The 23,631-nt window shown below is 46.3% G+C and overlaps 1 protein-coding gene across 1 annotated transcript in view; it reads right to left on the bottom strand.

Annotated features, from left to right (window-relative positions):
- SLIT3 (slit guidance ligand 3) overlaps window positions 1-23,631 on the bottom strand; it is a 591,462-nt gene that overhangs the window by 121,827 nt on the left and 446,004 nt on the right. The window contains exons 7-9 of the mRNA XM_077895576.1: window positions 18,148-18,219; window positions 12,236-12,399; window positions 2,687-2,828 (exon numbers count right to left, since the gene is read on the bottom strand). Of these exons, the coding sequence (XP_077751702.1) occupies window positions 2,687-2,828; window positions 12,236-12,399; window positions 18,148-18,219 (378 nt within the window). The remainder of the gene's footprint in view (window positions 1-2,686; window positions 2,829-12,235; window positions 12,400-18,147; window positions 18,220-23,631) is intronic.

Raw genomic sequence — 23,631 nt, 5'->3', positions numbered from 1 at the left:
AAAGATATCAGTCATCTGATAGTCTTTCAGAAATCACTACTCTCTTTTGTTAATACCCTTTTAAAAATTTGGTGTCCAGGTATGAGCCAAGCTCCTTTGCTACCCTGAACATATAAGCCCACAGGAAGTACTAGTAAAGGTTCAAATAGTCCAGTTATGGCTTGGTCTGCATAGGTCCCACCTCCGATGTGGACATCTGCAATTTCTCCCTCCCAGACACCTGAGCTGTGTGCCTGTGAGACCCAAGTTGAAGATGTGTAGAGATGTGGAGCAGAGGAGGGGGAGTCAGGCATTGGTGGGGGTCAAGTCATAGACTGACTACTATACTGGCCTGTTTCATCAGGCTGTGGTTTGAGGAAACATCTATGGTTGCCAATGAGGGAAGATAAAACCTGACAGATGGAGGAAGAAAGGAATGAAGTGGGGGCAGAGAAGAAAGCCAAGGTCTATGGGAATCTGAAATGAGATGAACGTGGGGAGGAATCCTTCTTGAACATCTGTCTTGGGTGGGCCATAGCCCTACCCTGGCATGGATGGACAGGGAAGGTGGAGGGCTCTTAGGACAAGGGGCAAAGTATGAACTGGGTGAAGGGAGAGATAGAGCTGGGAAGTGAAGTGGGAAGATCATGGGTGGGGAGAGGAAGAGAGGGGGGAAAATGGAATCAGGGGAGGAAGATAGAGACAAGGGGAACAGCATGGAAAGGGGAGAGAGTAAGGCCAGGAACAAAAGGCAATGGGAGAAGAGAAACCAGGGGATGAGCAGGAGAGGTATGGGGTCTACGTGAACTCCATGGAAGGAAGGGGTCTTCAAGGCTAGAGCAATAGACCATGAGGGGTGAAGGGAAACAGCAAAAATGTGAAGCGAATTAGTTGTTGGTCTGCTGAAAGGAAGACTGAAGGCTGAGTGAAGGCCACAGAAGGTGTGGATGTTAGGCCAAAAAGATGCTTTGCTGACTAGCTCCTGCCTACAGGAAGAGATACAGGTATGGGTTGTGTCCACTGGGGCTAGGGGAATAAAGTTAAAGGGAATTAGGGAAAAGCTGGTAAAACCAGTGAAGAAAGAAGAAACTGAGTTTCCACTGCGGTAAATCATATATTTCTTCTCATCTCAATCAGGATGAAAGCAGAGTCCTTAGAATGCCGCCTTGACCCAGCTCCTCATTGCCCCTCTGATCTCATCCTCCAACACTCCCCCTTATGTTTACTTCACTCCAGTGATACTGGCATCCTAGTACAGCAGGCAAACTCCTACCTCTGGGCCTTTGCATGTGCTGTGCCCTCTACCTGCAACACTCTTCCTCCACATATCCACTTGCTTTTTCCCCTACTTACTTCCAAACTTTTCCTTGTTTTATTTTTATCCACAGAAGCCACCCCCTTCATATAATTTGCTTTGCTTATTGTTTATTAACCCTCCGCTACCTCCAGAATGCAAGTACCATAAAGGCAAAAAATTTCTCTCTTTTATTCATTGATGCTCCTCAAGCATAGAACTATGACTGGAACATAATAGGCTAACAACAGATGTTTGTTGAATGAATGTGTGAATGGCTGAAAGAGTGAATGGGCCATCTATCAGAATGCGTGGGGAACACGGAACAGAAGGGCATGCACAGGAGGAGGAAGAGGGGGGTGGAGATGAACAGAAAGGCTAGGGAAACATGCGTCTTATTTGGAGGGATTTTATCTAATGCTATTTGGAGCAGGAGGGTTCTAGGTTACCATGTATTTTAATAACGCCACCTAAAAGTGAAAGTAGAAAATGAAAACACTTGTGGTCATTTAAAGAGTGATCTTGAGGTCAGTGTTGATTGACTCTCTACTTGATCCAGAATGGGAAATTGGCCACTTTCTAATGCATGAGAGAAAAGCAGACAAGACTGAGCTAGACGGTCAACACATTTATAGTGGAATTTCGAACACTTGTGCACATACATGGAGACATGCACAATCTTGTCTCTGTACCTGCAGACCAAATCTAGTGTACAACCATCTGACTGGAAAGGATTAACCATTCAATCTCTTGCTCAGATCATGGTAGCTATGAAATGAGCTCATCATTCACATACTTTCTGCCAATACTACCACCCCTGCTTAGAGCACTTGCCTAGGTGCCAAGGACTGTACTCAGGGCTTGTGCGCAGTATTTCATTCTGTTTTCACAATAACCCATGGACAATACTATAATTATCACTTTGTTATAGATGAGAGAACTAGAGAAGAAAGAGCAATGATTTTGCCCAAAGTCACACAGCCAGTAAATGGTAGAGCTAGGACACAATCACAGGGTGACTCCAGGGAAGGGACTGGCAAACTTTTACTGTAAAGGGCCAGATAGCACCTGTAGAAGGCTTGCTGGGCCTTAAGTCATACTGCCTTACGAGGACAACCATAGACCATACCTATGCAATAGGTATGGACGTGTTCCAAACAAAACCTTATTTACAGAAATATGTGGTAGGCATACTTGGACCACCGGGTAGAGTCTGCTGACTGTGCTCTGGAATCAATGCTCTTGACAACTGAGCTATCACACCTGGGAGAGCCCGGAAGGGTAGCAAAGAGATTTCTGAGTGCTTTTAATCATTAGCTCTAACAGGCCAACGTGCTGCCAGACTACTGGGGGACTGGCTGAGATAGAGAGGTGAACTCGCCAGGGGCAGAGGGTGGCAGATGGGGCACTTACATTTCGACGATGCCCTCTGGCAAGTTGGCAGGGATCTCGGTCAAGCCCTTCCCTCGACAGTCCACGATGTTATTACTGCAAGTGCAGGCCGAGGGGCAGGAGATGGAGTTGGCATTGCAGGATGGAGGTTCTGAGTGGGGGCCTGTGGGGCCAGAACACAGCGGTCAATCACGGCGGTGTCAGGAGCCACCTGGGCTTCTGTGCCCCTTACCCAGCTTCACAGCATCACCTAAAAAGCTACTTGAAAATTTTCACCAGCTGACATATCCTCTCCTCTGGGAGATACAGCTGCCAATGGCTAAATATTTAGCCAAGAGGAGAGAGTCTGTCTTTGCCATGTTTCTGGATAGTTCTACTTGCTCTGTCATCCCATCATTCTAGTCTTTCAGAGAAAGGGTCACTCTCAGAGTCAATCACACATGAAAATACACCACTGGAATGCAAACAGCATACACTGGGACTACACCCTCAGAGTGCCCAATGTTTGGATGAACACGCATGTTTTTTGGCTTTGATTTGGGGATTGGATGCTGAGTATAGGTACATTTTCATTCTTTTCTCTAGAGGTTAGAACTCACTATAAAACCAACTGAGAGGGAAAAAGTTGTCAAAATTTCATTATTTGGGCCATCGATGTTGTCCAAGTGTCAATAGTCATCAGCAGTGACATCATCCAAGGCATTTTCAAATAGCTTTTATGTCCAGAGAACATGCAAAAAAAACTGATCTCATTAGAAAAAAAGGCAAATAAGTTACTGCGCATTTTGGAATCAGCTTTTAATTTTGAGGCGAGCTTTTAATTTTTAGTTTTGAGATGAGAATTGGTGTGAATTTAGAGCAAAGTGGTAAAAGCCCAAGTGAACGCCATTTAAGGAGCTTATACAGAAAGCCAAACATAGATAAATACATACATTAGCAAAATAACTCAGGATTCAAAGGACCCCAAGAAGTAAATTAGAATGTTTTCAAGACGTAAAGTTTTCATGCCATCACTACTTCTTCAAAGCGAAATAAGAATCTCAAACCTGTGGTTAATTTTCCAAATGAGGACGCCATGGCTCAAAAGGCAAACTCAACCCCAAAGCCTCCTCAGGACCTTACCCCACACCTGCTAGATCTACTCATCAGGGATTATGTCAATATCTTTCCAGACCCCCATCCTCAGGGCAGAGGGCACGGGCTGACACCAAGCTCACACCAACTCTGCAGATTTCCTCACTGCTCTGACGAGGGACTTCTAGCTCAGCACCCCTTGATAGAGCCTCAATATGAAACACAAAAACATCTGCAGAGAAAGACTAATTTTGGTTTGGCCTCTGTTCATGGGAGAAGCTGAGTCTGGGAAGCCAGAGATGGTCCAGCTACAGTGGCTGCATCAGAGAACCAAGGGGGTCTGGCAGCAAATGCCTGTTTGGACACTGAGACTCAAAGAAAAGGGTTCCCTCTCCACATTCGACAGCCCCTGTGCCTGAAACAGGTCCTTCTGCAAAAGCTCAAAGGGATGCGATGGCTTGATTTGGAATATTTACCTTGCTGGAAAGTGCTAACCCAGTGATCAAAGACCCTTATTTCCCTTGGCCTTACCTCTCCTTTCTCTCTCTCTTTCTCTCTCTCTCTCTCTCTCTCTCTCTCACACACACACACACACACACACACACACACACACCAAATACTTGAAAATACCCTCCTAGCTGGGACATTTGAGAAAATATTCTTGTCTAGGGCACAAGGACTTCAAACTCTCCAGTGTTCCACTAGCAGGTCTCATGGAGACCATGAAAAGCATTAGAGAGATGATGGCTTACATGAAAGTCCCCAACTGGAACATTCTCTGAGAGGGGGGATACCCATTTTGTTCTAGACTGGGAAACTTTTCCATTTCTGAGGAAATGGTAATCCCAGAGAATCAGCCTGTAAGAGTCTCAAATGAGGAATGAGTGTGCTGTGGCTCAGAGTGTGGGCTCTAGAGTCCCATTGCCTCAGTGTGAATCCTGGTTCTGTTATTTCATCCTTTTATCCCCGAACCTCAGTTTTTCCCATCTGAAAAATGGGGGAAGATGACAGTACTTATTTCATAGCATGGCTTTGTTGTGAAGGCAAAGGAAGTTAACACATATAGAGTATTTAGAAGAAGGCACAGCACAGAGTCAGAGCTTAGTAATGTTAGTTGCTGTTATTATTACTATTAATGAGTCTGGTCCTGCCACTAATTGTCTGCAAGTCATAATATTCCTCTGAGCCTTTTTGCTACCATCTCAGTGAATAAGGAGTTTGGATTGCAGGACTTCTGAGGTCCTTTCTGGGTCGAAAGATTGCTTCCTCCTAGTCTTCAAGAATGGAAGCAGAAGGAGTGAGACACCCAACAGCATCTGTCTGCCCTCTACTCTACCTCTTTGCAGGTGGTCAAGAGGATCTACTGTGTGATGAGCTCCCAGCCTCTCCACAGTTGCTAGAAAGGCTGGAAGTTGCCTGGGCTTCAGGTGTCAGGGCTTCTGAAGTACAGACGATGCTCCCCAGAGAAAAAGGCCAGGCCTGGTTCTCCATATCAGGGGGCGTAGGGCACCTAACAAAGCCCGGGAGAATTGTTACACCCTGGGCACCTTCCTGTTCAGGAGATGTCAGGGACTACATGGCTGACAAGGCTACAAGGCTGAATGAAGTCTGTCCTCCTGTGTTTCTATCCACCGAGGCAGAGGGTATTGGATGGCTGTCCTACCAAGTAACCTTTTGATCTGTCAAAAGATTACTTGGTTGGGGTGTGTCAGAAAGGGAAGGGGGGAAAGACAGTAATAGGCAAGGGCTCATGAGGGTGGTAGGGAAGTTCTGGAATGGAATTTCTTTAAAAATGCCCCTTTTGACATGTATGCTGAAATTAATTCTCTTGAAACCAGACCCAGATGGTAGCCTTGAATCCCTGTGGGAATGAGCTGAGTCTTTCAGAGGGTGGCTCTCATTCTGTAGGCAGCATGTGCTACATTTCAAGGGATGTTGTCAAGGTGGAAAAAAAAAAAAAAAGCCTTTGTAAAAGATCCCATAACCGGGTCACTTACAACACCTTTAATTACGCCGAGAGGAACAAAGGTAATTATAGCCTCTGTCAGCATCCTGGGCGGGCGGCTCCCCAGCCAGGCATTCACACACGGTGAGGGTGTTATCCTCTTGTTGAAACAAAACACTTCAGGTTTAAGATGAGGTTGAAAGATGGGTTCATTTTCCCTGGAAACGTTCCCCTCTGATGAGTGCCCGGTGGACCAACCCATCTCCCTTTGAGTCTCTGAGTGCTGTCAGGGCGGAAGTCCCTCCCCTCTGCTTTTTGCCTTTGGATAGACTGAGGCTAGCCTGGGAATCCTACAAGGGCAGTGAGCTTGGCTGACTTGCTCCTCCCTGTTACATCCCCAGTACCTAAAACACGGCTAAGACATGAAACGTGAACTCAGTGAACACATCTCAGCTGAGTGAAAGGATGAATACATGAATGAAGTTGGTCTAGAAGCCAGGCAGGGTGGGGGCTAACGGGCCCCCGGGAGTTCTGAGTGCCCCGGGCTCCGGTTGATAGGATGGCCATAGTGTGGAGGGACGGAGCGGCTATGGGGGGATGGGACTTTCATGCCTGAAGCTCAGGTCTTCCCACCACAGCTCAGTGCCTGCGAAGGTCCTCTGCCTGGTCTCCCGGGGCTCCCTCTGAGCCTCGCTCACCTGCACAGGTAAGGGTGTCCCAGGCACTCTGCTTAGCTCTGTCAGCAAATCCCTCCCTCGTAGCCTTTCCTGTCCACACATGTTGAGAGTCATAGTGTGATGCAGGTGACAGTGGATTTCCAAGGGGTACAAAGTGAGGACACACCCATCTTCCTACCCAGGAAATTCTATGAGTACTGTCCAAGCTGAGAAGCAGAGAGGAATGGGAACAGGAGTGTTCTGAGGTGGGCGGAAGGAGTCTCCGCCCATCTTTGAAGGGAGGGGACCAGCTTGGGCCTGTGTCTGCCTCCACGAATGCAGTCCTGCCCTAGAGCATGTGCCTGTGGGGCCTGCGAATGTTCACTGTCCCTGAGCAAGCCTGCCTGCTGGTACCACCTCTTTCTCTTCCTGGCAGAGAAATTAGTTTCAATCAGGGTGTGGTGATTGACTGGCACACAGGACCCCCGTAATCTCTGTTCAGAGATGTTTTGTGATAAACTTGGAGTGCATGTGGACTTGCTCTTTGTTTTTGAATGGGTGCCCAAGCTATGTGCTCTGGGAACTCTTTCAGCGGGATGAAACTGTTGCTGCCCTGAGGGGGAAGGAAGTTCTTATACAGAACAGGGAGACAGGGGTACAGGCCAAGTACCTGTCTCCCCTCGGGGGCTGTCTCCCCTTTCCAGATCACCACTTCAGCTCAGGAATTTCGTTTGGAACCAGAGCCACCTCCATGCCACACAAGGAGGAAACGGAGATGTCCTGCCTTCTGATGTCTCCTGACTCCCAGGACCGGGGCCTGATGTCTTGAGGGAGGGCAGGGCAGAGCATGGGGCAACCAGGGGGCTGGCCCTTGCTTGCTCCTCCCTGGTCATCAAGCTGCTGGTTCGCAGCTGAAGCAGGTGCCCTCAATGAGCAGGAGAGCAGGAATGAGTCCCCAGCTAGACCTGTCATGGGGAGGTGCCTGTGACGACTGGCACATCACCCTGTCTCTGCTGACTGTACAACACCCCCTCCAGTGGGAGAGAGAAGCAGGAGTGATGACCAGCGAGACCAACTCCTGTCCAGCCACATCTTTAGCTTTGTTCTTCTATTTGGCATCATGTCAAAAATGGAAAGTCCTAACTACTGTGCCCAAATGAATGGGGCAAGTCACCAAACTTCTGACCTAGAAAGGGTCATGGAAATGGTAAGGAGACCATCCCTTGGGGGGAGAGTACTTGCCCAGGGACCCAATGGTGGCTGAACTAAGAACGTCATTCTCTAATAGCAGCTCATGCTTATGGAATGCTTCCTATGTGCCAGATACTGCATCAAGTGCTCTGCATGTGTGATCTCACTTGATTCTAGCAAAACCCATGACGTAGGTTCTATTATTATTATAATTTCCATTACACCGATGAGGAAAGGGAAGAATAGGGAGGTCAAGCAAACTGTTCAAGATCGTGGAGCTGGTGAACAACAAAGTTCTAAAATTTGGCCCAGTGTTCTTTATACCATTCTCCTCTACCAAAAAGATATCAAATGCCTCTCTTTATTGCCATGACATTGAAAACCATCAGAGCTTGGGACTCTCAGGAGGTAGGACGGGGAGGCTCAGTGGCCAAGACACAGATTGTGTAAGCTCGCTGGGGATGGTGGGACACTCTTGTTAGAGCTGTGTTTCTTTCTTTCTGTCTTTATTATTTTTCCTTTTTTCTCTTTTTTTTTTTTCTTTCTGTCTTTAAAGGGAATTCCACCCAGCAGAGTGCCCAGAACTGAAAAATCCAATGGCCTTGTGAGCATGTGGAAATAAATTAATTCCAGCGTTCAAATTAAGCATCCCTGTTGGCCTCTGGCCTTTCAAAAGCCAACAACAGACTGCAATGACAATGGGGCTTGAGCAATTATGATGAGAATATAAATGAACGTGATTTAAATACCAGAGGCATGATAATTTTAGGAATGGCTAAATAAACCTAATAATCTCATTCTTGCAATGTCCAATTATGGTGTTTTAATTAAAACCTCCTAAGGAGATGGGCAGCTAGTCATGGCTTACCTTAATTATCTTTATACTTAGTAACTAGTCCGAAATTTAAAAAAAAAAAAAAAAAAAAAAAAAAAAAGGAGAAGAAGGGGAAAGTTTCTTGTTTCCAGGGAGATATGCCTATTTCATTTTTAATAATAAATGAGGAAAGGCTTCTTGAGAGGCTTTTAGAAGCAAGTATTGTTCTAGGCACTGGGGCACTTGAAAAATGTCTAATGTGAGCCCTTAGTGCTAGGAGACAAGACTGATCTTAAGGATAGCTCACACTCAAAGGGTACAGGCAGATAAGTGTGACATAGGTGGACAAACCAATGAAGACAAAGATATTTAAAGGAGGGATCCCTGGGTGGCGCAGTGGTTTAGCGCCTGCCTTTGGCCCAGGGCGCGATCCTGGAGACCCGGGATCGAATCCCACGTCAGGCTCCCGGTGCATGGAGCCTGCTTCTCCCTCTGCCTGTGTCTCTGCCTCTCTCTCTCTCTCTGTGACTATCATAAATAAATAAAAAAAATAAAAAAAAATTAAAAAAAATTTAAAAAAAAGATATTTAAAGGAAAGAAATAGTTGACTCAAGAGGTCAAACAGTTAACTCATACCCTTGAATTACAAATTGTGACAAGTAGCAACTTTTGCAGATTAAGGCACCAGAAAATTGATGCATGGAAGGGAAACCCTAGACCTTAAGCCCCAACATACACCACAAAACCTGCAACTCATGTGAGTCAAGTAATGCCCAAGATAGAACTTCTTCTTTGATCTGTTATCATGAACTCAAAAAAGTCCCAGTCTGGTTCAGGTAACAAGAACCAGGGACCACAAACTTTTCTTATCCTAGGGCCCTAACCTTTCTCTTTAAAACAAGAAGAGTTGATAGAGAAATCCTTGTAGCAATGGCTGAAGGAAACCAAGCAGTCCGACTTGTATACTGTAGAAAAACGTCACTAAAAAAAGAAAATGTAGTCTCTCACCCATTGGATGGGACACTACAATTCTCATGTGTCTCCCTAGAGGAAGAAAATAAATACCTTCAATTGGAAAGGTAAGTTGACAGAGGACATGAATTTCGTCCAAGTGTGCTGCTAGCAAATTTCTGGGTTAGCTGGAGTGAAAGGAGCCCATAGCCAGGACTTCTGGGGAGAAGAGGCCTGGCTCCAGCCGGCTGGATTTAATTCACAGGGAGATATCAGGGACTTGAGCAGCCACGGCCCTCAGAGGCTGAGGGAGATAAAACTCTTTCCTGTCTCTGGAGTCATGTGTTTAGTGAATTTTTTGATACGGTTTAAGGGCCTAAGGGCCCAGGGAGGTTTTCTGATGCTTTCCTGACAGGGGCCACCAGTGATGAAGCTACACGCAGGGAAGGCTTAATTGGTGCCCTTTTTTTTTTTTTTCTTGAGCAGATAACCTCTGTCTTTACAGAGATGTTCTGACTCCTGCCTTTCTCGACTGAAGTCCTCTTCCTGCAAGTTACCAGGAGGAAGCGCTTGAACAGGGAACACAGAGAGTTTTACAGTGTATATCTGCTGTGATCAGATTCATACAAAACAGCCTCATGCGGATGCCTTGTGGGCTCTGCCCCGGGTAGAGCCTGCACCCTGTATGGCAGGGTGTGTGTCGGGGGGACGGTCAGTGCGGTGCAACAGCCCTCCTCGTTGACCTCCTGAATGCACACAGCCTGAGTCTTGTTCCACATGGCTTTCTCTGGCATTCCTTGAACAGAGCCTCACAAACTCCCTTTAATGGTTATTAAAGAGGTTAAATCTCCTCTCTGGAGGGGGTGGTCCACTTGTACCCCACTGATAGTTGTAGTGCTTCATTCTTTAGGGATATCCAATTCAGCCATCCGTTATATCCAACTTGGACCTTTGCAGAAAGCAACCTCCTGTACAGCATTCTGTTTTTTATATATGAAAGCCTGGAAAGCATCAAGGAATGCCTTTTGCATAGGGGTTCCAAGATGTCACTCTCTTAAATTTCCAGTGTGGAATTGGAGATTAACAGCACATTCACATCCAGTCTGTGGACCCTCAGAAAACACCTGGCTTCATATTAGAAAGTGATAGGGATCACGACAAGCCCTGGGCTACATTGATATAAACAGGGGAGGTGATAGGGATGATCCTATTTAACTACTAAACTGCCTGCTAGATCTGGCTTTTTCAACACAGGGAAATTTGAGGGCACTAGGACTTCTAGGACGTAGGAGGGTCAGCCTTATTCCCTGGGGTTTGGATCCTGACTGCTACTGGGTAAGCAAGTCACCACTCCTTTGATGGGCAGGTGCTTTACTGATGGAGCGGTACTTGTGTTCGTGCAGAACATGAAGCCTGGCACCCACCTATAATGATGTGTTTTAACATTCTCTCTAATTAGTTTTTCTCACTAGCTCTTGGATGACTCCTGCACTCTATAATTATTTCTTTCACTGGCACTTATGCCGATATTGTACTCTTTGCCTAATAATTACTGTAATTATAGTCACTATATGTGAGTTTGGTGCCTGTGTGATAAACGGTTTTATTATATGTGTTTGACAGGAAGTGATTTCTAAGTGGGCGTCTATAGGAAATTATTAAGGTACTGCTCTGAGACATGTTAAAATGTTTTTGGATAATAAATAATTTGATGAAGTAGTAACATGACAAGAGAGAGCGGTAGGGAGTGAGATGAAGTTGAATTAAAAAGAAAAAAAAAGTCTTCCGTGGCATAAATGCAGACTAAGAGCAGAAGGGGGCCAGTTTGCACTGCTGGCTGGATTGGGGCACCCTGCAGCACACGCGGGGCTCAGGCAATCTTCAATTCCGAAAACAGCAACAGCCACACCAGTGCTGAGCCCCCTGTCCTTCCTCCTTCCTGCAGGCCGACCCCTAAGACCAGCCAGAGGCCACCAGGCCCCAGTTCTGGGACTGGGTTTCTAGAAATCAGGAACACCTCTGTGGGAAACTCCTCAATCGAATACTTTCTGTTTTTGAGGAAATTCAGGGATCAGCTCTACTTCTCTGCTACTGGAAAGAGGGAGTGGGTGGGAGTGGAGGGTGTCAATGAAAAGGAAAAACAAATAAGCAAGCTTGAAATTGAGGACTTGGTTTAAAAGCCACTACATCCTCTGGGAAGACTTCCTCGGGTCACTCAGCCACCTCCCAACCCTGGAGATCTGTGACACCTCCCGTTATGTCTGTGCCCAGTTCTGTTTTCTATACTACGTAGACAATCTGTGCTTCTATTACACTTCAATTACCCGCAGATCAAACTCTTATGTTTGCTCAGCACATTTTGTGGGCCCACTAAACTATAATAATTAAGCTCCACTTATTAGCTCTTACCAAGTGCTCTGCATTATGCTAAGAGCTTTATATGCACTATTTCATTTAATCCTCCCACCCATCCCTTGAGTTATGTACTATGATTTTTCCATTTTGCAGACATGTGGTGACTTGCCAAAGTCAGACACTACTAGGGGGGCAGAGCTAGGGTTTCCAGCTAAGCAGGCTGAACCCATCGCCTCCATTAACTTGTCTTTCAATTTCTATGAGCAATTAGACAATAGGTATGCGTTTAGGAAATGCTAAACAATGTACTTAACACATGTTAAGTTTCTTAGCATCAATGGACAATCATGCTTAACAGAAAGGGATTCATTACCTCCTTGAGCATTTTCCTTTACTAGATGACAAAGGCTTCTTTCTCAGAACCCTTTGGGGCACCCCCGAGTCTAAGTGACAATGGAGTGTTGGGGAACATATTAAGATTCCCTGCCAAGCTCTGGGCTGGGCATGGGTTCATGCCCGTGTCAGGGAGGGCTCGGGGCTGGGTGAGTTACAGTATGGAGCGAAGGGGGGTGGGGCAGGCTCACCTGGGCATACATACTCCTTCTTCTGCACATCCGCCACGTTGAAGCCCCTCAGGTGCACTGGAGCCATGCAGAGGGTGAACTGGCCAATTGTCCGCCGCTGTCGCAACCAATCCGAGAGCCAGGCCAGGTGGCAGTCACAGTACAGGTGATTGGAGTGGAGGCGCCTGGGGGAGGGAGGGACAGAGGTAAGACACTGTCACAGCATGAAGTGAACAGAGCAAGCCAGACCTCTGTGCCTCTTAGCCCAGCGTGACAATCCTCAGGAGCCCAGGGAAGCATTTCCCTCTGCACTAGTGAGTTACCACAGGAGCCTCAGCCCTTTTATTGCCAAACCACAAATGACTGTTATCTTCACATGCAGGCCACATCCAACGGATGCCTCTGGGGTTCTGAGCAAGTCCTTATTTCTTAATAGCAATTCCACCCTCTTCTTTCTCACTCAAGAAAGCCTCAGCATGTAGGAAGAGGAGAGTGACATTACTAAAGCGATGGTTCCGAGTCAAACTTCCAAAGAGGTGACTTGGTTGCAAATTTCAGTACTGTAGTTAGCCTGGGTTCCAGATGGCTTGAAACAGCTCCTCAAGTTCAATGTCTCAGTCTATAGTGGCACTGTGGCCAAGACCTTCATTCCCCCCCCCCCCCCGACCCCTGCCGAACACACACACACAGTGAATGAACACTCTCTCCCAGGGAATGCCGGTGGGCTTGTGTGCACTAGCCCAGTGAGCAGGGCATGTGGGAAAGGGTCTTTTTGGAAGGATGTGTCTTCTCTCCACCCGCTCCCGCCTAAATAAGGAACTGCCCATTCCAGACTCCTGCAGCCCACAGCAATGTCTCCACAGTGCTCCCTTCTTCCCAAGTTAAATTCCACCAGGTGTATTTGCTATTCTTGTTCAGGTGCCCCTGGGAAGAACCCTCCAACCAGTTCCAGGACTCTGACTTTCCCCTTCTAGTAGCTGTGATTCCAGATCAATTTCTTGCCTCTGAATGATTAACAATTGCTAGAGGGATCTGTATGTTCTACTTCCGAAAGGAATCCCATCTGATTAAATGGCTTGAATTTACTTTCCATTAATTGGGGGGGTAAACTAAAGATGTCTGGGGGGCTTCTACAGGTTCTTTCCCCCAAGGTTTCTCTATCAGCGGCTTCTGATTTCCACATTCCCCACAACCCTACATCATCAGAAATGGTGGTAGGTAAGTCTTAGTCACATCAGCTTATCATACACTTGGGTTTATGATGCAAATTTCAAATGCCCAATCCTGGACCTGCTAATCAGCCAGCAGTACCTTGGGACTTTCAAGCACTCTGTGTCAAGTTGGTTAATATTGAGTAGCAGCTTGAAGCAGTGGCTTGGGCTACTTCCGTGCCTGAAATAGAGAGTACTGAAGGGCTCTTGACCACACTCCAATTAGTATGAAGTTGGCATTGCTCAACACCGGCCACATGCAGCTAACTTGAGGGGTGTGCCGGCAGAGCCTTCCTGCCATGGCGTGCGTGCAATTCCTGGGCAGGCCAGGACCACGGGAGACCTTGACAGCCTCAGGAAGTCCCAGAGTTCATCATATCTGACCTGATCTGATATGAGTTCATCATATCAACTAAATGAACTCATACCTATGTAGAATGTAACCTTTTTTTTCTGCTAAAATATTCGAAAAGATTTTTATGATTTTTGTTTCAAAATGATTAATTTTGATGTCATAAATGTTCTTTTGGATTTCAGAGCCTATACTTTAAAGTTGAACACATTTTCATAAGCTCCTAGGCCCAAGATACTGTGCCTGTAATGGGCCCCAAGCAATTCTCCCCTTTGAGTTTCAAAGCTCAGACTCCTATTCTGCTCCCTCTTCATCTGGTACTTCAGAAAGAGGTGCCGCAGGTGGGCAAGGGTAGGGGAGGCATGATCCTAAACTAGGGGAAGAACATGAAGGAGATGAGGGAATTCCTTTTCTATGCTGGGCCTTCTTGAGAAATTTCAGCATGAGTGGAAACAATTTGTTTCCTGACTTATCAATGAGTTGTAGAGAGACAGAGAAAGAGAGACAGACAAGAGGGAGAGAAGGTGGAGGGAGAGAGAGAAAGGGGAGAGAAAGGAGATGGGGTGTTGGTTCTATGGCCAGGAATGGACCACTGGGTATATAGGCTAACTAGGAAAATGGCAACAGTGAGAAGTGACAGTCTTAGTGACAAGATAGAGCACAGGTAGACTGCAGTGGCAGCACAGGCTGTGGTGCTGGGGCACTTTTGTGTATCAGGAGGATCAAAGCCTTCTAATGAGAGTCTGGCTTCTATGAGGAAAGGCAGTTGCCTTCTTTGGCAGTGACGTATGGAAGTTGAGCAAACAGGGATTCCTATGAAGCACTGAGCATGTGCCCATATGCTAGGTCAATGTCGACAAATTCCCATCAGTTCCAATCCGGGGTAAAAGATCAATGGAATGACAAAAGTGAGGTTTAGGTAAGTCAGATCCTTATTAAGCTGATTAATTTCTGGGATAACGAAAACGTTGGAGGTTTTCCTTTTGGAAGATTACATTAGGTTTGTTCTTTCTCAATCTCTGCCAGTCAGCCCCAAGCTACCTTTTTTCCTAACCTTCCTACAGATGGTTCCTAACCCTTCACCCACCTTTGTAGGGATTTCTTCCCCTCCAAGTGGGACCATGGAAAAGAGGTGACCAAAACTGACGTGGAAGCCACCTGAAGGCTCCTGTCAAAAGCCCAGGGCAGTGGATAGGCTCAGATCCACATCCCCACTCCCCCAGCTTGGAATTTTACCCACCAGAAGTGCTGGCAGGGTTGAGCTGGACAGATTCTTCTAAGCTTCAGCCTTTCATATCATGTTTGGGATATCAAACTGAGCAGTATCACCCCAAATACTAATATTGAAAGAAAAGTAATCACACGGATCATGAAACACGAGCCTAGACACTGCCGGGAGTATTCCTAATCCCCTTGTGAGAAGAAAAATGATTTTAATTACTTTTCGTAATTTTGGTGAATTGGGATGGCAATGACCTGGGGGAAGGCGGCCTCCAGGGGCCTTTCAGCCATGTGGCAGCTCTGGTTTCCCCTTCCTTGGTTCACCAGGAACAGGCTCTTCTGCTTTTGTTTCTGCTGAATGGTATGAATTCAGGCTCTGATGTCAAACTGCCCAAATCTGACTTTGGCTTTGTGTTCTCCGACTCTGACTTCGGTCAGTGATTTAACTTGGGGCCTCAGTGTTCTGATCTATCTATAAAGTGGGAATACTAACAGTGCCTCCTCCCCAGGGCTGATGCAAGAAGTGCTTAGCACCAGGCCCTGTACACCGTTAACCACCAAAGTAACGTCTGCAGTTATTAACATCGTGAGGAGACTAGCTCCACACTTCTGTCTCCTCCCGACCCGCAGCCGTCTCTGTACAGGGTACCATTTCTCAGACACCAAGGCATCAAGGCGCCTAGGTGGTTCCTGCGTGTATTTCTGCAATCTTTTGCTGATGGAAACACCATATTCCACGTTGGCAAAACCACCTTCACAGAAGATAAGGTGAATGAATACAAATGCCAATTTGTAAAAGGTGCCTTTTAGCCACAGGCGCTAAATTAAATTTCCAGCAAATCCTTTTAGAGAGGGTCAGTGTTCATTTTCTATAAAATGTGGCTTTCTGAATTAAATATAAAAGCTTTCCTTTAGAAATCCCATTTATGACTTCCTTCCTCTCTCCTCTTCGCTCCCCTTCCCCCCTTCTCCCGTCTCCCCCACCCCCACTTTAATTACAGTGAAGGGGGATTAGTCAGTGCAAGTCCCTGGGGAGTTCTGTACAGAGCCGTCTCTGAAATTAAACTAAAGAGAAAGTGGCAGCGGGGATGGAGCAAAAGAGAACAGAAGAGATTGATTGATTGATCTGAACTCATCAGATGAGTGTTCAGGACCATGGGGAAGGATGACAACAGAAACAAGGAGAAGAAACTTCCACCCTCCTTTCCCACTGGAGGCAGCCCAACAAGGCACCTGAGATCCAGACCTCGCTCCCGCCCAGCCCCCATCCTGTGGACCCAGCCCAGCTTCTGTGATTGCTGCTCCCAGACGGAGAAGAGGGGAGGCTGAAATCACAGAGGAGCAGCCCCAGGGGCCAGGCTGAGGGTTTGCGCAGGCGAGGGCCCCTTTCCTTCTACTTAACCATCCTGTCTAGAGGGTGGAGACACTGCTTCTGGAGGCTTGCAGTCAGCTTCTTGGCCAGCATCCCTGGGCACGCTCCTCTGTAGCTTATTCGTGGCTTGCTGTGCACTTTGAAGAGGTCTTTGAAGACCTCATGGTTTCTCCATTAGTGCACCATCCAGTTTAAATGGAAAGGAAAAGGATAGATTTTCTTGGTCAAGTTGTGCTCTCATATGAGGGATCAAGGGAAGAAATGAGGGGTAATGATGAACACTGGACTCAGATTCTTCATAATAACTCGCATGTGTCAAGGGCACAGCCCCCCTACATGCTAGCATATTTTACTCTCAACAGTGTGAGATGAGCATTTATTAATTCACTGTCCTTTGCAGGGCAGAGAGATGAAGAAATCTGCCCAGAGTAAGTGGCAGACAGAGCTCACCTTTAGACTCAGGTCTGCTTAGGGTGCCCCATACTATTTCCTTGGACAGTGCCTCACTGGTCTTTGCTTTATTCCCTGTCCCCAAGATAAGGTCACTTTCTCCCTCATGCTGGGGTTCCCAAATGTCAGGAACATCAAAATCTCCTGGAGGGCTTGTTAAAACCCAATGGCTGGCCACACCCCCCAAGATTCTGATTCCATGAGTCTAATCTCATTCCCTGATGCTGATGCTGCGGGTCTAGGGACCCAACTTTGGGAACTACTGCTCTAAAGATTTTTAAATCTCTGGGGATTCCACATTGCTCAGGGGCCGTCGATGAGCTGGTTGCTTGGAACTTTCAGCCCAGATTTCTGGATAGAGCAATGATAGCAGTAAGTATCATTTATTTACTGTCTACTCTGTGCCAGGCACTCCACATATCTAGTCTCATCTGATCCTCATCATCACCCCCATTTATAGAGGAAGGAACAGAGGTCCCAGAGCTAACAAAGGGCACAGCAGGAATTCCAGCTCTTTGCCTTGGCCCTATATGTATTTAGCTGAAGGCTCTTGGGGGCTGGCTCTCCACTATTACTGTAATGCAAACACCAATGTGGTTCCACCAACACAAGAAAACCATCAACGTGAACCCCTTTGGAATGGCCAACAGAGTCCATTTGCAGAGAAACTTACAAAAGAGTTTCTGGCTGAGAAGAGAAGGGAACTCCCCAGGTATTAAAGTCGGGGAGACTGCTCTCAGTATGGGGTGTTGTGGGGAGATTCGCTTTCCCAGCACACAGAAAAGGCAGGCTTGAGCCTCCCCCGAAATTAAAGGTCAAGAACCAAGCTCCTGTATCCTATCAGGATACCATCAAGGGAGCAGGGGAGTGTGTTGGGTGTAGGCCAGGAGGATGGGAGTAGGAGGGACTAGGGTTCCCACTCCTCCACTGAAAGCGGAGGGGAAAACATAAGCATGGCACTGCCAATGGCACGTGACATTAGCTAAGAAATAGTAATCATTACGTCCTGGTTCTATATGTTCTGTGACAACATAACACTGATAAACTTCCCATCAGGGTGGAAAACACAGAGACAAATGCCAGTGTCCCAGAGTAAAGAGAAATGAATCTATCTACTGTGGAATGGAGGTTCAGAACCATGGAGGGAGGGCATTGTGGTGCTTCTCCTCCATTTGTTGCTAACACCTCTTAGTGGGAAGAGGCAGTGTTTGCTTTAGGACCCACATGCAGAGTCAGCACAATAGGTTTCACCTGCAATTCAGAGGGCTGCACTTATGGCTGAGTGTGGCAGGGAGTTGGTAGGGTGGAAGCAGAGATCTTTACTTACAGAGTTCGAATCTTCGGCATGTGGTTGAAGCTAGTGACCAGGATGCGGCTAATGTTGTTGTTGTTGAGGGTGCTGTGAAGGTAGAGGAAAAAGGGAAATGGTTAAGAAGGAAGTAGCATGGCACAGGGGGTGGGGTAGGACCAGGATATTTCTGGAAGGTGGGGGGAAGGACAGATGTGACTGGCAAAAGAATCATAAACCAACAGCTATAGGGCAGCTGGAGACAAGGGGGCAGATCTCCAGATAAGAGAATACCTGACACTTTTTTTCAGGTGGCTCTTTCCTTGCCTCTGCTGCCCTCTCAGTACTCATGGACCCACTTGGAACAATAAGAACACCTCCTGAAATCCTAATATGTGCTTAGTGCCTCATTATGGCATCTCTAATTCTCACAATCACAGTTAAAGTTGCATATTACTGTCCTCATTTTTGAGAGAAGAAAACAGACACATGTCATTTTGGTTAGTAACGCATGTCCCTGTTAGGTAGGCATTATCCTCATGCTACAGATGGGGAAACTGAGCTACAGAGACGGGATCTAACTCTTCAGGGACCCACAGCTGCTAAGCTTGAGAGATGGGATTCGAATCAAGCACTATCTTGCTCCAATTGCCCTGCTCTGCCCATTGCATATACTCCCAAACACAGGATGCTACATGGATGGTTTACTCTGGAAGTATTTTCTCATTAGCTCATCCTCTCGTGCCCTCCCAGGGGCCCCCACTGGCCTAGGAAGAAGCCTTTCTTTGGAAGCCTTCACTGCTTAAGCAGACTTCTTTTGTCTTTGGCTCTTGGTAAACACATTACCTTTGTCTTAAAATGTCCTCCAGTACTTTCTATCCTGTGCATTACTACAGCCCCATGACCTAGTCCATACATGATTCAAGTTGAATCTATATACTCTAGTTGTCTGATCTTGGGCAAATTACCAGCATCTCTTAAACACAGGTTCTTCATTGGCAGAATGAGGCAGGGAATTGTACCTATGTCACAGACTGGTAAAAGGCTTAGTGGGCAGTATATACTCAGGAAACCGGGGCTACCATTTTACTGACACTGGTAGAGAGAATCTAGCACTGTCCTGATCATTCCTGTTGCCCTCCCACCCCAACCTCCACGGAAGTAGAAATACAGCTTCATCCAGCACAGTGGCCTCCATACCCACTGCACCCGAAGGGCCTGCACAGATTCTCTGCCCTGCCCCCGCCTCCCCCAACCACAGAATTCCAGTGACCACACCCCCTTGCCCCAGCCTATCCCTCAATGCCCCCATGGCCTACTTAGCATTTATCTGGCTAATAAGGCCAGAAATCTGTTTACCTGAAGACACAGAACCTAATACTTCTCCCTCCCTTCTCCCATATTTACCATGAGTCTAGCACCATTGTAGGCACACGGTATGGGACACGTGGTATAGTACATGTTGGAGGACATGTACCAAGTATGGTGCAGACCACATTTGTTGACTGCTTCTGCCTTTTCCATACTTTACCAATGTTCCAGTGTAGACACCTGGAATTTTATGAAGTTGAACCTACACAGCCATTCTGTTTCGTGTGGTTTATCTTTTCTATAAAGTGCATGTTAATCCATCCTATCTCCATATACCCAGGAAGCCTTCAGAGTATCTCATCTGACAAGGCTGGAAGGAAGCTTCCTGGGTGTGGGGGGACTATGCCCTCCAGTCCTCCATCAGATTAGGAATTTCTTTGGGGCAGAAATGATGCCTTTGTTTCCCTCTCTATTGGTTCCAGAGTTCTAGAATCCATACTTTGGGGATATCTCGTTAAGGTCACGGACTCACTACCAGACAAAAATCTGACTATCTCTCTCAAAGGCAAAAAGCAAGAAGCCTTTGCAGAAAAGAGACTTCCTTCTAACCATGCCCAGCCACTCACATCAGGTTGAGTTCACAGCCAGCCCTAATTTAGCTGAATACACAGTACAGTTATATGCAGGGCTCGACTATAACTGCATCCGGCAGTAGTCCGGCAGCTATGACTTATTAATGTATTACTACACTGATATTTAAATGTGAGCTGTAATGAGGGCTATAAAACATTTACGATAATAGCAATTATTCCAGAACCAAAATGACTAAACACAGTATTCAGACTTTCATGATTTGCTGTGTGGGGCTGGCCAGCCCAGGGATGTCAGAGGGCTGGTAACCTCTTGGATACTGCTCTCCATGGCAGCTACAGGTTTTGTTTCCCTAATAAACCCAGATTTATTTGATCTCCAGTCTTGGTGGCTTGTCCCCATGCATGGAGTACGGTGCTCTATCTAGTTCTTGCACCTCTAAGTTGCCAGCTTTCAGTGGAGGTGGTGTTGTCATAACCCCAATGCAGTGGAGCAGAGATGGGGAGCATGTGCCTGGAAGGCAGAGACCTGAGTCAGATTCTGGCTCTGCCACTTACAGCCTGTGCAACCATGAGTAAGTTTTCCTAATCTCTTTAGGTTTCCTCTTTTAACATGGAGATAATAATAGCACCAATCTCACAGAGCTTTTGTGGCGATTAAAGACAGTGATACTAATAATTGCCAACATTAACTGGGAGCTTATTGTGTGCCAGGCAGGCACTGGGCTGAGGGTTCTCCTTGTACCATCCCATTTAATTGCTGCAAATACCCTATGAGGTGGGTGCTTTTGCTATCATCTCCATTTCATGGATGAGGTAAGCCTGACTCCAGAAATGATGCCTGGATTGGTTGTCTCCTGATAGGATAATAGATTACTAAAAATTGTGTGCTTAAAGCAACACAGTCTGGAAGTCAGAAGTCTAAAATGGGTTTGTGGGACCATGTTTCTTCTGGAGGCATCAGGAGGAGAGTGTTCCATTGTCCTTTGCTGTCTGTCCTGGGTCTATGGTCCCTTCCTGCAATACTCTGACTGCCTAATTCTGCTATCATAACTCCCACTGTTCACTGTGGCCTGCCTTTCTGTTATGAGGAGCCTTGTGAGGACATTTGGAGCCTAACTGGATGATCCAGGATAACTTGCCCATCTTAGGATCCTTATCTTAGTCACATCTACCAAGTCCCTTTTGCCATCCATATAAGGTAACTTTCCTAAGTTACTGGGATAAAGATATAGACTTTTTTTTTTTTTTTTTTTTTTTGAGAGAGAGAGAGAGAGAGGGGCATTATCCAGCCAACTACTATGCCCTGAAACAAAGCATGGAAGGCATACTTGTGAGCACGAGGCCTGGCTCATGTGCTATGCTCAGTAACACTCAGCTGTTATTTTAGCTTATGTTTCTTCAGTATTTTATGGTTTACAATATGCTTTCACATTCACTTCATTTGATATTTGTAGAACTTGGGAGGTTGGAATTCTTATCCTCAATTTATAGATGAGTGATTTGAGGCCATGCAAGGGACATCTAAGGTTGCACATGGGTTCCTGGAGGATTTGGGAATCACTGTTCTTCCTTTACACCACAATTTCTCCCAACTTACCCAGTGCCTCCTGTTTTCAGGGCAAGCTTGTTACCCTAGCATGGATAGTCTCTGTCATGTCCACCCTGGCACCCAGAGCTAGAAAGAATTGCACAAGTGTCCTTTGTTCTAGAAACTTCCTTGAAAATTAACCAGGAAAATAAATGGTTGGGTTTGACAATGACCCACCATTGGATGGCTGGCCCAGAGTAAGCTGTGGTGACCTCATCACCTCGTTTAATTTACCTTCATCTCCTGGAGGAGTTTTGCCAGTTCCACAGTCTAGCTTCAACTTCACTGCTCTGTTCCTTTGGAGATATTTTGAGAAAATATGCTTTACCCCAATTCACCCAGGTCAGAGGGTTTTCCCCAAATAAATGCTCCCAATTCAGTATTTTCAATCAGGTGCCAAGATCAAGCTCATGGTTAAATTAATTCGTAGACTTCAGAACTACTCTGCTCCCACCCCCGTGCTCCCCATTTTTACACCATCACAAGTTACTAAATGAGCATTTCAGTATAAACTAGAAATAAGGCCACCCCCCATCCCATGAGATTTAAAGACAATCTGCCTACCTCCCATATCTTTTTTGTAAAACCCTTACCCGTTATACTGTATTGATATTGAGACTAAGTGTGACCTGTATACTATGCAATCACTCTTCTGTGTTGCCATAATCAGGGCATAAATGCTTAGTGAAAAAGGATCATTTTCCATTTTATTTTATTTATTTATTTATTTACTTACTTACTTATTTTAAAGATTTTATTTATTCACGAGAGACACAGAGAGAGAGGCAGAGACACAGGCAGAGGGAGAAGCAGGCTCCTCGCATGAAGCCCAATGTGGGACTCGATCCCAGACCCCAGGATCATGCGCTGAGCCAAAGGCACTCAACAGCTGAGCCATCCAGGCATCCCAATCATTTTCCATTTTAAAATGATTCACGTGGACATTGCTACTTCTACCAATGGATCCCATCCTCTCAATTGTGAGCACCAGAAGGAGGGCATTAAACTTTTTTTCCCCTGAGCACTAAGGGATTAGTGAACTTATTACTCCTGTAGAGCACAAATAGAACCTCAGTACCCTGAAAAAAAATGTGCTTGTGTGTTCCTCAGCTAAGTACCGTGGTACTGTGGCAAGACAAAGGCTTCCCAGTAATGAAGACTACGTGAGGAAGTTGTGCACATACTGGTCTGTTCCAGGGGATACAAACTACTGCCCACAAGTCAAATCACATTCAATACAGCCTGTTTTTTGTATTGTCTATGGCTGCTGCTTCTGTGTTATGACAGCTAAGTAGACGCAACAGAGACCATAGGACTAGCATAACCTAAAATAGTGACATCTGCCTTTTTATAGAATATGTCTGCCAATCCTGGTTGCTCTAGAAATGGGAGGTTCCAGTCTTGTCCTTGTCAGTAATTACCTGTGATATGCTGGGCAAGGAGCATAACTGCTCTATAAGAAGAGAAAATCAGATCAGAACTTCTCAAAACACTGGTAGGAAAGCCCAAGTAGCAATGGGTAGAGCTAGGAATCCAAAGTAGGTGGTCTAACTCTAGAATCCACACTCCTGGCCTACATCACGGTTCCACTGCTTCCAGAACCTATAATGCTATGATGAAATCAGAGCCACAGAGAAGACTCTGTCAAATGACATGGCAGGTGAATTTACCTTGGGTTGGGTATGGGATGAACTTGGGTAGTGGCTCTCCAAGTGTGATCCCCAGACCTGCAGCATCATCTGGGAACTTGCTAGACATGTGGGTCTCCTCCACACCTGTGGATCTTCATCCAGACCCACTAAATCAGAGGCTCTGAGGGGGGGTCTCAGCCTTGTGTGTTTTAAGGAACCCTCCACAGGATTCTCATGCAACCTCAAGTTTGAGAACCACTGAGCTAGAGAAAAGTCTAAGAATAGAGCCTTTAACCTAAGTGTAGAGGACATTATATAGGCTCCTTCTTCCTGACTCTGGGACCGAAAGCCTCTTTTGTGGAGGGCATGGTGTTTTCCTGCCTAGAAAGAGGCCCAAGCT

Source organism: Canis aureus, chromosome 4 (genome assembly GCF_053574225.1).
Source record: "Canis aureus isolate CA01 chromosome 4, VMU_Caureus_v.1.0, whole genome shotgun sequence".
NCBI lineage: Eukaryota > Metazoa > Chordata > Mammalia > Carnivora > Canidae > Canis > Canis aureus.
This window is presented reverse-complemented; position numbering and strand designations above follow the sequence as displayed.